The following is a 12,595-nucleotide window of genomic DNA, read 5'->3' on the forward strand; positions in this document are numbered from 1 at the left end:
AAACTCTGCCTGCTCAAAAGCAAACTTTAAGGCTGGGCTCAGAATGTGCATTAAGTTAGGTTCTCAGCCATGCAGTTTCATTTAGTGAGTTGCAGAAGTTGAGGCTGAAGAATTAAACTTGGTTGCTGTTCATCAAAGGAAGTCTGCAGTGAGCCCCTGGTCCCTCCTGCTGCTCAGTGGGCTGGGGGAGATGCTCACCGCTGAATCCATGCCCCCACTTCAGAGAATCTTCTCCTGCAAAGCTCTCAGGATGGTAGAGGCTTTCTTTGTCTGCTTCTGAAGCATCCATTAGAATGAAAAATGCAGCTCTGCCCTGTTTGTGCTGCTGCTTAATGCTGTGATGGATTGCAGGTACCTGAAATGTTTCCTAACAAGCACGATGCTGATGAAGGAAAATAACCCAGCAACGATGTTCTTAATTTAACAGTGCTTTTATTAATCCAGATCCAATTTAAACTCCCTTTAGCCAATTTAAAGCATAATGGGTTTTGTTGAATCATGAGAAGAGGCTGAAGAGCCAAGCAGGTAGTGGAACACACAACAGCCCCAGGGCAGTGCTTGTATCCCAGGAGGAAGCAGAGAGTTGGCAATGCCTGATGGAGGTGCCCATGGGGCACATACACTGCCCATAGCCTCACAGAGACACTGTGGCCTCTGACCACTCATACCCAGGACCTTCTTAGGCAGTTTGTTGCCCCCCAGTTTCTCCCACAGAGAACCAGGCTGCTGCTGGTCCTGTAGTGTTAGAGCAGGCTCCCACTGTGCCAGAACCTTCACCAGGCAGCACTTCCCAGTTAGGAATCCAGAGCAGTGACTGGTAATGGGATGAGTGGAGATCCTACCTGCTCCAGAGCAGGGTCTTCAGTGCAGAAATAGGAGAACTTGCCCAGCTCTCACAGAATGCCAGGCTGGAAGGGGGCCCAAGGACCCTCTGTCTTTGGAAGATCATTTGTAGGTGTGTCAGTGATACCTCTGCCAGTGCAAGCCAGCCAGAGTGGGCTGGCTTGGTACCACTGCTGTGAGGCTGAGTTCAGCACCTCTGGTTCTGCAGGGCAGGAGGGCTGGGGCTTAGTTGGTGTTTCTCGGATGTGCCCATCTTCAGCATGCCCAGCTCCTCACAGTAACTCTGGCTCTGCTTTTTGCCACTGCCAGGTTGTACAAGCTGTGCCAGCCACCACCACCTGCGGGAGAGGAGTGAGGAGAGCAGCTCCAGAAAGATTCCAGTAGTGGCCTCGAGGATACTGGGAATCTGAGTGCCCTGGAGCAGTGTGTGCCTGGGGCTGTGATGAGCAAACCCCTTTACTCAGGATAAAAATCCCCCCACGTTCTGCATTGGCATTGCAAAGGAACTCCAGCAGCACGCCGGGAGCCGCTGCGCCGCGCACCAGCACAGCAGGAGCCTGCCCTGGGAGCCTTACACTGGAACCGGATTCCTTTGCTGTGTCCTGTTCAGCCGCACCAGAGGTGCAGCCAGCAGCTGGAAAACAGACGGCGTCTTCAGAGGGAATGGCAGCACTGGGACACTGCACGGCCGGGGCCTCGTGGTGACCCCAGGCATGCTGACCAGATGGACCTCCCAGGGCCCTTGGCTCCGCCGCTCCCCGCGCACTGCCACGCTCCTAACTGCTCCCCAGCAGGACGCTGCTGCTGGAGGCTGCGATGGGAGGGAGCTCAGAGGTGCGAGGCTGTCGGAGCTGTGGGCAGGCAGCTGCTCAGCACCGGCTTGTAGCAGGAGCTCAGGCAGGGCTGGAGCAGCTTCTTGCCTCACTCCTCTGGAAGAGGTCCCCATATGGCAGAGGGTGAGGTTCTGCCTGTGGCCACTTCCCATCAGCAGGGAGGAGGAATCTGCTCTTTATAACCGACTGAGCTCCACTGCCTGGTGGATGTTTGACACCATTGCTCCTCTGCACCCTGGAGTCTCCCAGCATTGAGTGTACTCGTGTCTAGAATGTCCCAACAAACCTCTCCCAGGCAGGGCCGAGGCAGGGTGGGTCTGAGTGGAAATCTCTGTGGGTTGAGATGAAGCATTTGGGAGCTTGCTGGTTTGTGCTGCCCTTTGCATTGCTGTGCCAGGGCTGTTCTGTGTGCTGTGCCCACTCCTGGGCCTGCCGATGGCTGGAGCTTTCTCTGGAAGCTGTAGTAAGTGTTCAGAGGGCCCAGGAAAAATGCATCTGCATTTGGCTGCTGTTGTGGCCAAAGACTCTCCAGGGAAGTCACCCCCAGCTGAGGTTCCACACGGGCTCAGGAAAACAGAGTCCCCTCTGAGCCAGCAGCTGCAGAGCAGGGCAGCCACTGGCCGAGTGCTGCCCTTGCACAGCCGCAGCCTCTGGCTCTGCTGCAGCAGCCAACCCTCGCAGCAGGACAGTTGCAGATTCCCTCATCGGTTGTGCATGCTCCAATCTCCTACCCGCAGGGACAGCAGGGTGGATCCCAAGGGAGCTGTGCTCTTGCAGAGTGCTTTCTGTGCAGGATCTCTTGGGGACTTGTGGCTTTTCTCCAAAGGAGGAATTAGGGCTCTGACCTTCCCCAGCACTCTCCATCTTTTTACACAGACTCTAACTTTGCTAATTAAAGAACTATTTTTGTATCCCCACAGCTGAGAGGTCTGCACCGACGGCGACCTGCAGTGTGTAAATATTTATGTAGCTGTCTGAAGTCCTGGTCCAAACAGGGACCGCTGGCCTTAAGCTGTGACAGGCAATGACAAGCACCCCAGTCACAATTTCACCTCTCTGCTGTCAGGTTTAGTCTCCTTTGTGTTCCTGGGAGCTGGGACTATAAACTTCTTCATAACAAGACAAAACAAAACAGAACAGAAAGCAAAGTTTTACTCTTTAGAAACTGACTCTTTGTCTAGGGTGACCTGAGGTTTCTGCACAGAGTTGGGAGTGGTCAGAGCTTGTTCTCTTTGCTGTGCTTTATTCAGTGAGGCATCCTCATGCCAGGGATGGAGCTGAGAGGTTAGGAGCAGGGGGGAGGTTCTTCATGCCAGGGATGGAGCTCAGAGGGCAGGAGCACAGAGGAGGTTCCTCATGCCGAGGATGGGCTCAGAGTCGGCTCACATCTCCTCTGAGGTTTGTAACCTCTCCTCGTAGGCTGGACCCAGCAAGGGCTGTGCTCCAGTTCCTCAGTGCCAAACACTTCTGTGCTTATGGATCCCTGTCAGGGGAAATGTTCCTGCTGCCAGCTGAACCAGCCCACCTTGTGCCCACTGAGACAGCTGCACTCTCCAGTGCCTTTCAGGTGGGTTCCACTGGCTTTTAGCAAAGGCATCAGGGCTTGGGGTTGGGTTTTGTTTGGTTTTAATGCAGTCAGCAGTGGCTCTGCTGCAGTTTGAGGGTCCAAATAATCAAGCTGATGAGGATTTATAGTAATCATACTTCACTTAATTAGTTGGAATCCCCTAATGGAACAAAATGACCCAGCTGTATTGATCTGTTTGCACCCAGAGAACTTCCCCAGCGAGTGACCTCCTTGTCAGGTGCAGTGTGCACAGCTCTCTGCCAGATCTGCCTGCTGAGGCTGAGCAGGGCTCTCTGATGATACTCAGAGAAGCCTCTCTTGTTTCTTTTCATGGCAATGGTGAGCTCAGTGACTGCAGTGTCTGTACAGATTGCCCCTCACAGCTCTTGGGCCTGGCTGCCAGCATTTTGCACCATTTCTGTGTGAGGTAAGGAGCAGAGTTTCTCCAGCTAGTGCACTGTCTTGTGTGCCTGACCCCTGCACTGAAGGAGGCAGGCAGTGCTGTTCTCACTGGCACTGCTGAACTGATGCCCAGAAGGTGCCTGTCTCAGGATTGCCCATCTCTGGGGTTTGCCCTGTAAAAAGCCTCTGAAGTGCTCTTTCCGTGTGCTGGCCGTTGGCAGGGTTCAGGCACGGCCCAGCAGCCCTCTTTGCCTGCAGCAGATGTGTTCCTGAGTGTCTCCCTGCTGCTTGTCCTGTCTGGGTTGGAGGATGTACACCACAGTCCTGCAGATGCTGGCACTGCCAAGACCTTCCAGCTTGTCCAGAGGTCATCACACAGCCATCCCTTACCTTCTCCCCCACAAACGACACCTCTGTGCCAGGCATGCGTTCTGGGTAGAGTGGAGCTGCTTCAGAGAGCACTTCTGCTTCAGGCTCAGAGTCGTAGCTGGGACACTCTGCAAGTGCTTAGATCTGGACTCGTGGGGCTGTCCCCAGCACTTTGTGCGGCTGTTGGTGTCCTCTCTGTGCCGTGTGGCAGATGTAAGCGACCTTATTAACTTTGTAACCCCCTGTACATAGTGTCTGTACCTGGTTGGTTGTGTTACACTTCAGACACGACCCTGCCTGAGCACTGCACAGCTGGGTGGGATGGGAAAGGGCAGAGCAGGGCAGTGCTCTGTGTGAGCACAGCCACGCACGGAGCTCCGACTGCTGCGGGGACCCGGCCGGAGCAGCAGCTCCGAGGGCAGCTCGGTCTGCAGCAGTAGCCTTTGGAGCTCCATCTGAAAGCCCCCGGGAGGATGGGTTCCAGTCCCCGCTCCCTGCAGCCCCTCTGAGTCGGTGGCTCTGGCTTAGACTAATCTGTGTCCTGCTAGAGCTGAGAGTTGCTGTTTTAGCTCCGTATTAAAGACAGGAACGGTAGCAGCGTCCTACAGAGTGTCAGCCAGCAATAAACTCTTCATAACACGGCCCTGGGACCTCTTCCTTTGTCAGCAGAGAGTCAGAGGGGAGGGGATTGAGGGACCTTAACCCTTTCAGTGGGGCTGCCCATGGGATTCTGCTGCAGGGGAATGGAATCCAACCTCGGAAGTGAAGGTGGGCTGAGCAGCTGCGTCCCTGGGGTCGGCTCACTGGAGATGCCTGCTGGTCTGACTCGCATGCAGCCTTGGTCTGACTCGCGTGCAGCCTGGTCTGACTCGCGTGCAGCCTTGGTCTGACTCGCGTGCAGCCTTGGTCTGACTCGCGTGCAGCCTGGTCTGACTCGCGTGCAGCCTGGTCTGACTCGCGTGCAGCCTGGTCTGACTCGCGTGCAGCCTTGGTCTGACTCGCGTGCAGCCTTGGTCTGACTCGCGTGCAGCCTGGTCTGACTCGCGTGCAGCCTTGGTCTGACTCGCGTGCAGCCTTGGTCTGACTCGCGTGCAGCCTGGTCTGACTCGCGTGCAGCCTTGGTCTGACTCGCGTGCAGCCTGGTCTGACTCGCGTGCAGCCCTGGTCTGACTCGCGTGCAGCCCTGGTCTGACTCGCGTGCAGCCCTGGTCTGACTCGCGTGCAGCCTTGGTCTGACTCGCGTGCAGCCCTGGTCTGACTCGCGTGCAGCCCTGGTCTGACTCGCGTGCAGCCCTGGTCTGACTCGCGTGCAGCCTTGGTCTGACTCGCGTGCAGCCTTGGTCTGACTCGCGTGCAGCCCTGGTCTGACTCGCGTGCAGCCCTGGTCTGACTCGCGTGCAGCCTGGTCTGACTCGCGTGCAGCCTTGGTCTGACTCGCGTGCAGCCTGGTCTGACTCGCGTGCAGCCTTGGTCTGACTCGCGTGCAGCCTGGTCTGACTCGCGTGCAGCCTTGGTCTGACTCGCGTGCAGCCTGGTCTGACTCGCGTGCAGCCTGGTCTGACTCGCGTGCAGCCTTGGTCTGACTCGCGTGCAGCCTGGTCTGACTCGCGTGCAGCCTTGGTCTGACTCGCGTGCAGCCTGGTCTGACTCGCGTGCAGCCTGGTCTGACTCGCGTGCAGCCTGGTCTGACTCGCGTGCAGCCTTGGTCTGACTCGCGTGCAGCCTGGTCTGACTCGCGTGCAGCCTTGTCTGACTCGCGTGCAGCCTTGGTCTGACTCGCGTGCAGCCTGGTCTGACTCGCATGCAGCCTGGTCTGACTTGCATCCAGGCCTTTGTGTGAAGCTGCAGGTTGCAGCTGGGCAGGTGTTGTCCTCCTTAGTTAGATTTCTTTATCAGGGCTGGAGAGGGTTTAACACCTGGGGTAAAGAATTGGTTTTCTTCCCTTGTGAAGCAGAACAGCTCTCCACATAGGAGCTCACACTGGGCAGACCCTGGGAGCATAATCAAATCAGGGACACACCAATGGGGTCTGATGCTGCTTTCACTCCAGTGAATAACCAAATTTTCATCGACTGCAGAGGATCAGTCCATCACACTGGGACTATTATGGCAGAACTGGACTAGCTTGAATGCTTGTCAGCATCTTTAGTTCAGCTAATTAATGAAGCTATTCATGGCTGGGGACAGGAAGCTGGGCTGGGAACGGGAAGCAGCCCCCATGTAGTCACTGGGGGTTTGTCATCAGGCAGGCATAGAGCAGGGCAGGGCTGATGCAGCCAGCACAGGGCAGGGGCCAGGGTGAATCAGAGTTGCTTTAACTAGAGGTGCTGCAGCACCACGCAAGTTACTGACAAGGAGAAATCAGAGATTCACAGAGTCACAGAATGCTTTGGGGTGAGAGGGACCCCAAAGATCCCAACCTCCTGCCATGGGCAGGGATACCTTCCACCAGCCCAGTTTGCTCAAGGCCTCATCCAGCCTGGCCTTGAACACCTCCAGGGAGGAGGCAGCCTGCCCACCCTCACGCTGAAGGATTTCTTCTCCACTGCTGGTAGAAAACACCAAACTGCTGTGAAAAAAGCTCTTGAGCAGGACTTGATGCCTGTCAGTCTCGTGTCCTGCCCCAAGAGACCAGGAGTCCTGACCTAAGAGATCTGAAATCCTTCACAACTGAAGTCCAGGTAAGCATAAGGGAAGTGCTGCTGGAAGGCACAGCAGTCACGTTTGGGATTTTCACTTGGCTTGAACTTTGGAATGGTTTTGCCCATGCGTTTGGAGTGGTTCTGCTGTGGCTGTTGCCTGTCACGGTGCTCGGTGGCAGCTGAGAGTCTTTTGGGTGATGCACTAATGGCAGACTGCAAATCATCCTCATGGCCCAGCTGACTGAGGGAGCTTCACTGGACAGAATGGATAGGAAACCTCCTCAGTGCCTAGTCTGTCCCTAGAGCATTTTGTATCTCCATGGGCCCATTTCTCACTCTCATTTTGCCCACAGTGACATCAATTCTGCCCCTAGAGCAGCTCAGCCACTGCAGCATCCATCTCCAGCCCCAGTCGCAGCTCTCCTCGCAGCCTGCACTTTGCATCCTCCATCTGATTTTATGGTGATCACTCATTTCCTGATGTTCCTTCAGCTCACAGCTTTTTTTTGCTCTGCTTGGCATGCTCCTTGGACTCCCTCCAGGATGGTCTCTGAGCTCATTGTTCACTGGGCCACGTGGGAGAGCACATCAGACCTTCCCCTCATCAGACCTCTTACTCACACTACCACTTTTACTCCTCTTGCCCCCCAGGGTGACGGCAGCTCTGCAGGGCTGGCAACCCAAACCTTTCACACCTCCCTCAGTGTCCAAGCAACTCTGCCAGCATCACTTCCCTTGCTCTCAGGTTTCTGTTAATAGGCAGTGGCAAGTCTCCAGCTGAGCACTCCCAGCCCTACTTTTGCATCCTGTCCTTTCCTGGCCTCAAGGTGCCCCAAGGGAGGCTTGAGTTGGAGATTAGGCAGACTTTGTTAGCTGCAAGAGTGGTCAGGGATTGGAAGAGGCTGCCCAGTGGTGCACCAGTGGGAGGTGGTGGAGTCCCATCCCTGGAGGTGTTCAAGAAGCCTGCAGATGTGGTGCTTCAGAATTTAGTTTAGTGGTTATGCTTGGACTTGATGATCTTAAAGGTCTTTTCCAACCTCAGTGATTCTGTGATCTCCAAGCACCACATCACCTGTGACACCATCACCTGTGGTCTCCACATCATCTGGGAGGCCATCACCTGCCCCTTGCTAAGCTGATCCTCCAGTCCCGGCAGGACACAGAGGGCATCCTGTGTCCCCATGCTCTGTGCCTGTGCCCTGTACAGAACAAAGGGCTTGGCACAGCTCCTTCAGCCCCTGCCCCTGTGTCACCTCACCTCCAGCTGACGCTCTGCTTCCTTTCTTGCCTCCCTCTGACCCTTGCTGCCCGTGTGGCTCTCTGGTGCTCTGTATGGTGCTCATCCCCATGCCCACACTCTGCCACTTCATCCTCTGCCTCAGCGCCGGGGGCAGGACTCCTGCACAGAGCACAATGTCTCGGTGCAGTCTCTTTGATGTCTCTGAGCCTCTCTTTCAGCAGCCTTTGTAATTGTGTTAAATTCTCATCAAACCAATGCCAATTACAGAGGCAATTTCCTGGTGCAGCTCCTGCCCAGGCCAGCCACAAGACAACTCCTACACATTTGCATCGCTGAGAGGTTGTTTGCCCAGCCGCTGGAATGTGAACTGAAACTGAATCAGACTCGGCTCTGTGCTGGCAGAAAATGTCTCCTGTAGCATTCCCCCTTCCTTGCTCTGTCCCCGCAGGGCTTTCTGCTCCTGCCCACAGCCTCTGCCAAACACTTCAGACACACTTGCAGACTTCAGGCAATAGTTCTCCGGCGGCAGCTTCCCCCTGCTCTGCTCGGGCAGTAGCCCCGCGGAGGCAGGAGGGCTGCAGGCTCGCTCAGCAGCCAGGCCCAGGTCACTGCCCCCCCGTGGATGTTTCCTCTGTGGATGGTGGCAGCGTGGGCAGCGCTGGGCTGGGCTCCTCCCAGGTGCTGGCTGGACTGGAAGGGAAACTCATCTTTGACTCAGGTCAGCAGAGACACTGAGCTGCTGCAGCAGGTCCAGAGAAGGGCAACGAAGCTGGGGAAGGGTCTTGGAGAGCTGGGCTGGGGAGGAGCAGCTGAGGCAGCTGGGGGAGTTCAGTGGCCTTGGTGGGGTTGGGCTGGTGGCTGGGCTGGATGATCTGAGAAGGCTTTTCCAACCCAAACGGTTCTCTGATTCTATAAGGCCACTCACAACTCAGCCCACGAACCCACCTGGAGTGAGGCTGTGGCCCAATGCCTGTGAGCACTCCAGTAAGAGACTTTAAAGCAGGTCAGCCACTGATTGCCAAAGCATTCAAAGCCTGACTCCTGGAACTCCTCGGGTTGCAGTCACTGGGTGCCTGCAGCCTTGCTTACCTGCGCTGCGTTAGCACCTCTGGGCTACTCCTGCCCTCCAATCTGCATGCTCTGCCCTTTTGAGGGGAAAGAAGAACAACCTACAGGGGCAATTTTTCACATGCGGGGTTTGGAATTTGAATTCCTGATACGAACAGGACCGAAGTGAAAGGATTCTGTAGACCAGACAATGCCTTCCCCTATCTGCAGGAGAAAGTTTCCATCTCATCTCCCCACAAAGCAGCCCAAGCCCTGGGCACCGCAGGAGCTTTTCCAGTTTGCTGCAGAAGAGAATCCTTTATTTCACAATTGCCTGGGACAATGAGGCTTAGGAAATGCAAATTGGTCTATCGAGTGCTGGGGAATTCATCCTAGATTACAGCTGCATCCGAGGCTGCGATTGGGGATGTCAGGTCACTAATAACAAACCAAGCTCCGCCCCCCGTTTTGGGACGGGAGACAAATTCAATTACCTTCCTGCTAATTGTCTGATGGATGTTCCTATTGTGATGCACATCCTTCTGAGGGCTTCTGAAGGGCTCCTGCCTGCCGCCGGAGACAGCCTCGGGGCCGAGATTTGCTGTGCAGAGCTGGAAAAGGCACCCGAGAGCCAGGCAGCAGCGGCCCATGCAGCCCTGCCCAGCACAGCGATCAACCTCTCCTTCCAACCAGCCACGATGCTGTAACCTTGCATCCAGCATTTTCCACTAGGAACAAACCCAAGGGGATGGATCCCGAGCCAAGATTTTTTCCCCGTGGAAATAGTCAGATGTGTGGCAGCTGCAGTGCTGCCAAGGGCGAGCGTTCAGTGGCACAGCCCAAGGTCCTTGGCCTCCGCTCCAAGGGCTGGACTGGGCACCGGCATTAATATTTCAAGGGCTTCCTCTGTGGTCACAGCCTCCCAGCACCAGCAGTGATCACCTAAGGAGATGTTACCCAACAGCTGCTAAGCTTCCACTACAGGAAATTAAAGGGGAGGGCTCGGAGCCTGCTCCCACTGCTCCTTCCCTGGGGTTCTCTGCAGAGAGCAATCTTTAGCTTAGGACGTGCTCGGCTCTCTCTGGTGCCTGAGTATTGTCTTCAAATCCAGCTCCATTTTGGCTGGAACAGAAGCTGCAGCAGTGTTGCCAACTCTTGCAGTTTTTTGTCACCACTCCTTTTATGCTCAGTGTTGTTTTTTTCCACCTCTGGTTCCTGCAGTCGAATGGCTGCAGAAGAATCTTTGCTTTCACTGTTAAGGAAGTTGCTGAAGCTCACAGCTCCGTGGCAGGGGAGGGCACAGGGGAGAATGGGGGCCCTGAAGCTGTGAAACGTAGAGGTTTAAAATCTATGTTAAGGTCTCTCTCGGTGACTTTGGCCTCGAGCCATGTCTGTTTCTTTTCCAGTGCCGGGAGCTGGCACTACTGGTGCTGAACAGCAGCCCGCTCATTCTCAGGCATCTTCTGGTGCAGAGCAACCTGGGCACAGCCTCCTGTGCGTTTTGGGCACTTGCAGATCGCACTGGGTTGGAAGTGCTGCAGTCTCCGCTCATCCTTGTGGCCTCCTCTGGATCCCTGGTGAGTGAGGAGTCTCTGAGTAGTGTTGATTTGTGTGGTGAGGAGCAGGAGTCTGAGTGCACAAAGCTAACTCCAGCATCTGCAAACCAGTTGTCCTGAACTGCCTCTGCCTGGCCCGGCTTCTGCTCTGCTTCACTCTTGAGCAGCTTTGGTGAGCAGGTGGCAGTCTCATTGGCATGTGTGCCTCTAGCTGCAGCCCATGCTGCAGGCCTGGAGACCTCACTGCAGGTGGTGAGGATGCAGCTGGCAGCACGGTGCAGCCAGCACACCCGTGCCAGGGTGATGGACCCTGGGGTAAAGCTTGCAGCGTGGCTGCCCTGCCTCAGGTATGATCAGACTGCAGCCTAAGAGCTGAGGGACAGCTCTTGGTCACGGCCAAGCCTGAGGTGGTGCTGCAGAGCTGACACCGCTGCCCCGCTGAGTGCAGTGTGACTTTATTCCCCTCTAGTGGCTGCTCTGCCAGTGGTTCGAGATCTAGACCAAGCTCTTGGGACAGCAGAGCATGCCAAGAATCATCAGAGAGTCACTAAGGTTGGGAAAAAAACCTCTAAGATTGTCATGCCCAACCTACTCAACACCTCCATCACCACTCGAGCATGTCCTGAAGGGCCACATCTACAGGTTTCTCGAGCACCTCCAGGGACAGGGACTCCACCGCCTTCCCGGGCAGCCTGTGCCCATGCCGTGTTTGGCAGAGCTCTGCTCAGCAGCTGCAGTCTGGCCTGCGCTGGCTGCAGAGAGAAAGGGCAATGAAGGTTGCTTGCCCAAAGCCAGGCTGATGCTGGGGCTGTTCCCTTCACTGGGCAGGTCTGACAGCCACCAAAGCAGATGAAGCGCAGGCAGCCAGCAGCAGAGCCCTCCAGTGCTGCTGTTCCTCCTCCTGGCAGCTAACGCAGAGTGGGGTAGAGGTGAGCTGGGCGCTGCGGCGCCGCGGACTCGGCTGCTGCCGTTTCTGCTGACAACTTGCTGAGGGAGCAGCTCCACTTTCAGGGAACACTGCATAAAGAGTTAGTTGGATGGCAGCTTTCTGGGTCAGGATCTGCTAGACCTCCATTGTTTCAAACAGCTTGAAGCACTGCAGTCCTCAGCCTGTGTCTGTGTGTGTGCTGCTGGAGAGGATTTTACAGCAGGGGGGTGTGAAGTTCAAGGCTGTGCTTCAGCAATAAAAAGATAATGCCTCGTGGTTAAAAAGCAGGACCTTGGGGGGTTTATTCTGGTCTTCACTTGCATTTTCTCACTACTGTAAGGGCTGCACTCAGTCAGCTGTTGACTAACAGCTCTCCTATTTCCTCCTGAAGCAGATAATGACTCTGCACAGAACACCAAACTCAACAGGAACTGACCACGGTGATGGCAGAAGAATTCTCTGTTCTACAGCCATTAGGTTTAAAGAAACACAAGATGGAAAACATCAGAAGGCATGGCCAGGTTGGGATGAGCACCAGCTCTTGCAGTGTGCCTGCTACATGCTCTGTTTTCTCCTGTTATTGTTTTTTGAGAAGTGTATGAGGGAATTTCTGATGTTTTAAACATTGAGCACTCACTGGAGCTAGAGAGCCATGCAAAGGCCTGCAATAAACTCCTGTGCTGCCACTGTGGATTGCTCCTAGATGTTAATGTGCCTTTGGCACTCCAGATGCCATCTCAAAAGCCAAATTTCCTACAGAGCACATGGATCAGATTTTAGCCAGCAGGAGAACATTGTTGGCTCGGCACTGGGTAGTTGTGACCCCCAGAGTACCTTCAGAGCCAGGCAAGCCATCACTCCTTTTCCTGCTAGGCAGCAGCAGCCCTGGCTGCTGAACACCTTCTTTGCAGACAAAGCCCTGCTGTTTGAGCTCCAGCAGTGATGAATGGGTACTGCAAGGGCCCAGCACCCAGAAAATTGGGTGCTCAGTGTCGGAACTGCAGCAGTCTCCTTGCTGAAAAATGGGTGACAGGACTGATGCAGAATATGAAGGAACTACCTAATGGGCCCCAACTCCAGTGAAGTCCTTGGACTAAGTCACAGCAGAAACCATCTCCCAAAACATGAACACTCTGCTGGTGGGGAGAGGAGCAGAGGATGACAAAAC

At 55.3% G+C, this 12,595-nt stretch overlaps 1 protein-coding gene across 5 annotated transcripts in view; it reads left to right on the plus strand.

Moving 5' to 3' along the window:
- The window catches only part of PREX2 (phosphatidylinositol-3,4,5-trisphosphate dependent Rac exchange factor 2), a 107,676-nt gene extending 103,020 nt beyond the window's left edge, over nt 1-4,656 (plus strand). For all 5 annotated transcript variants that reach the window (XM_064170495.1, XM_064170492.1, XM_064170493.1 and 2 more), the window contains one exon: nt 1,153-4,656. In XM_064170495.1, the coding sequence (XP_064026565.1) occupies nt 1,153-1,198 (46 nt within the window). In that variant the 3' untranslated portion in view covers nt 1,199-4,656. The remainder of the gene's footprint in view (nt 1-1,152) is intronic.
- Nucleotides 4,657-12,595: the final 7,939 nt, after the last annotated feature.

Source organism: Pogoniulus pusillus, chromosome 34 (genome assembly GCF_015220805.1).
Source record: "Pogoniulus pusillus isolate bPogPus1 chromosome 34, bPogPus1.pri, whole genome shotgun sequence".
NCBI classification, from domain to species: domain Eukaryota; kingdom Metazoa; phylum Chordata; class Aves; order Piciformes; family Lybiidae; genus Pogoniulus; species Pogoniulus pusillus.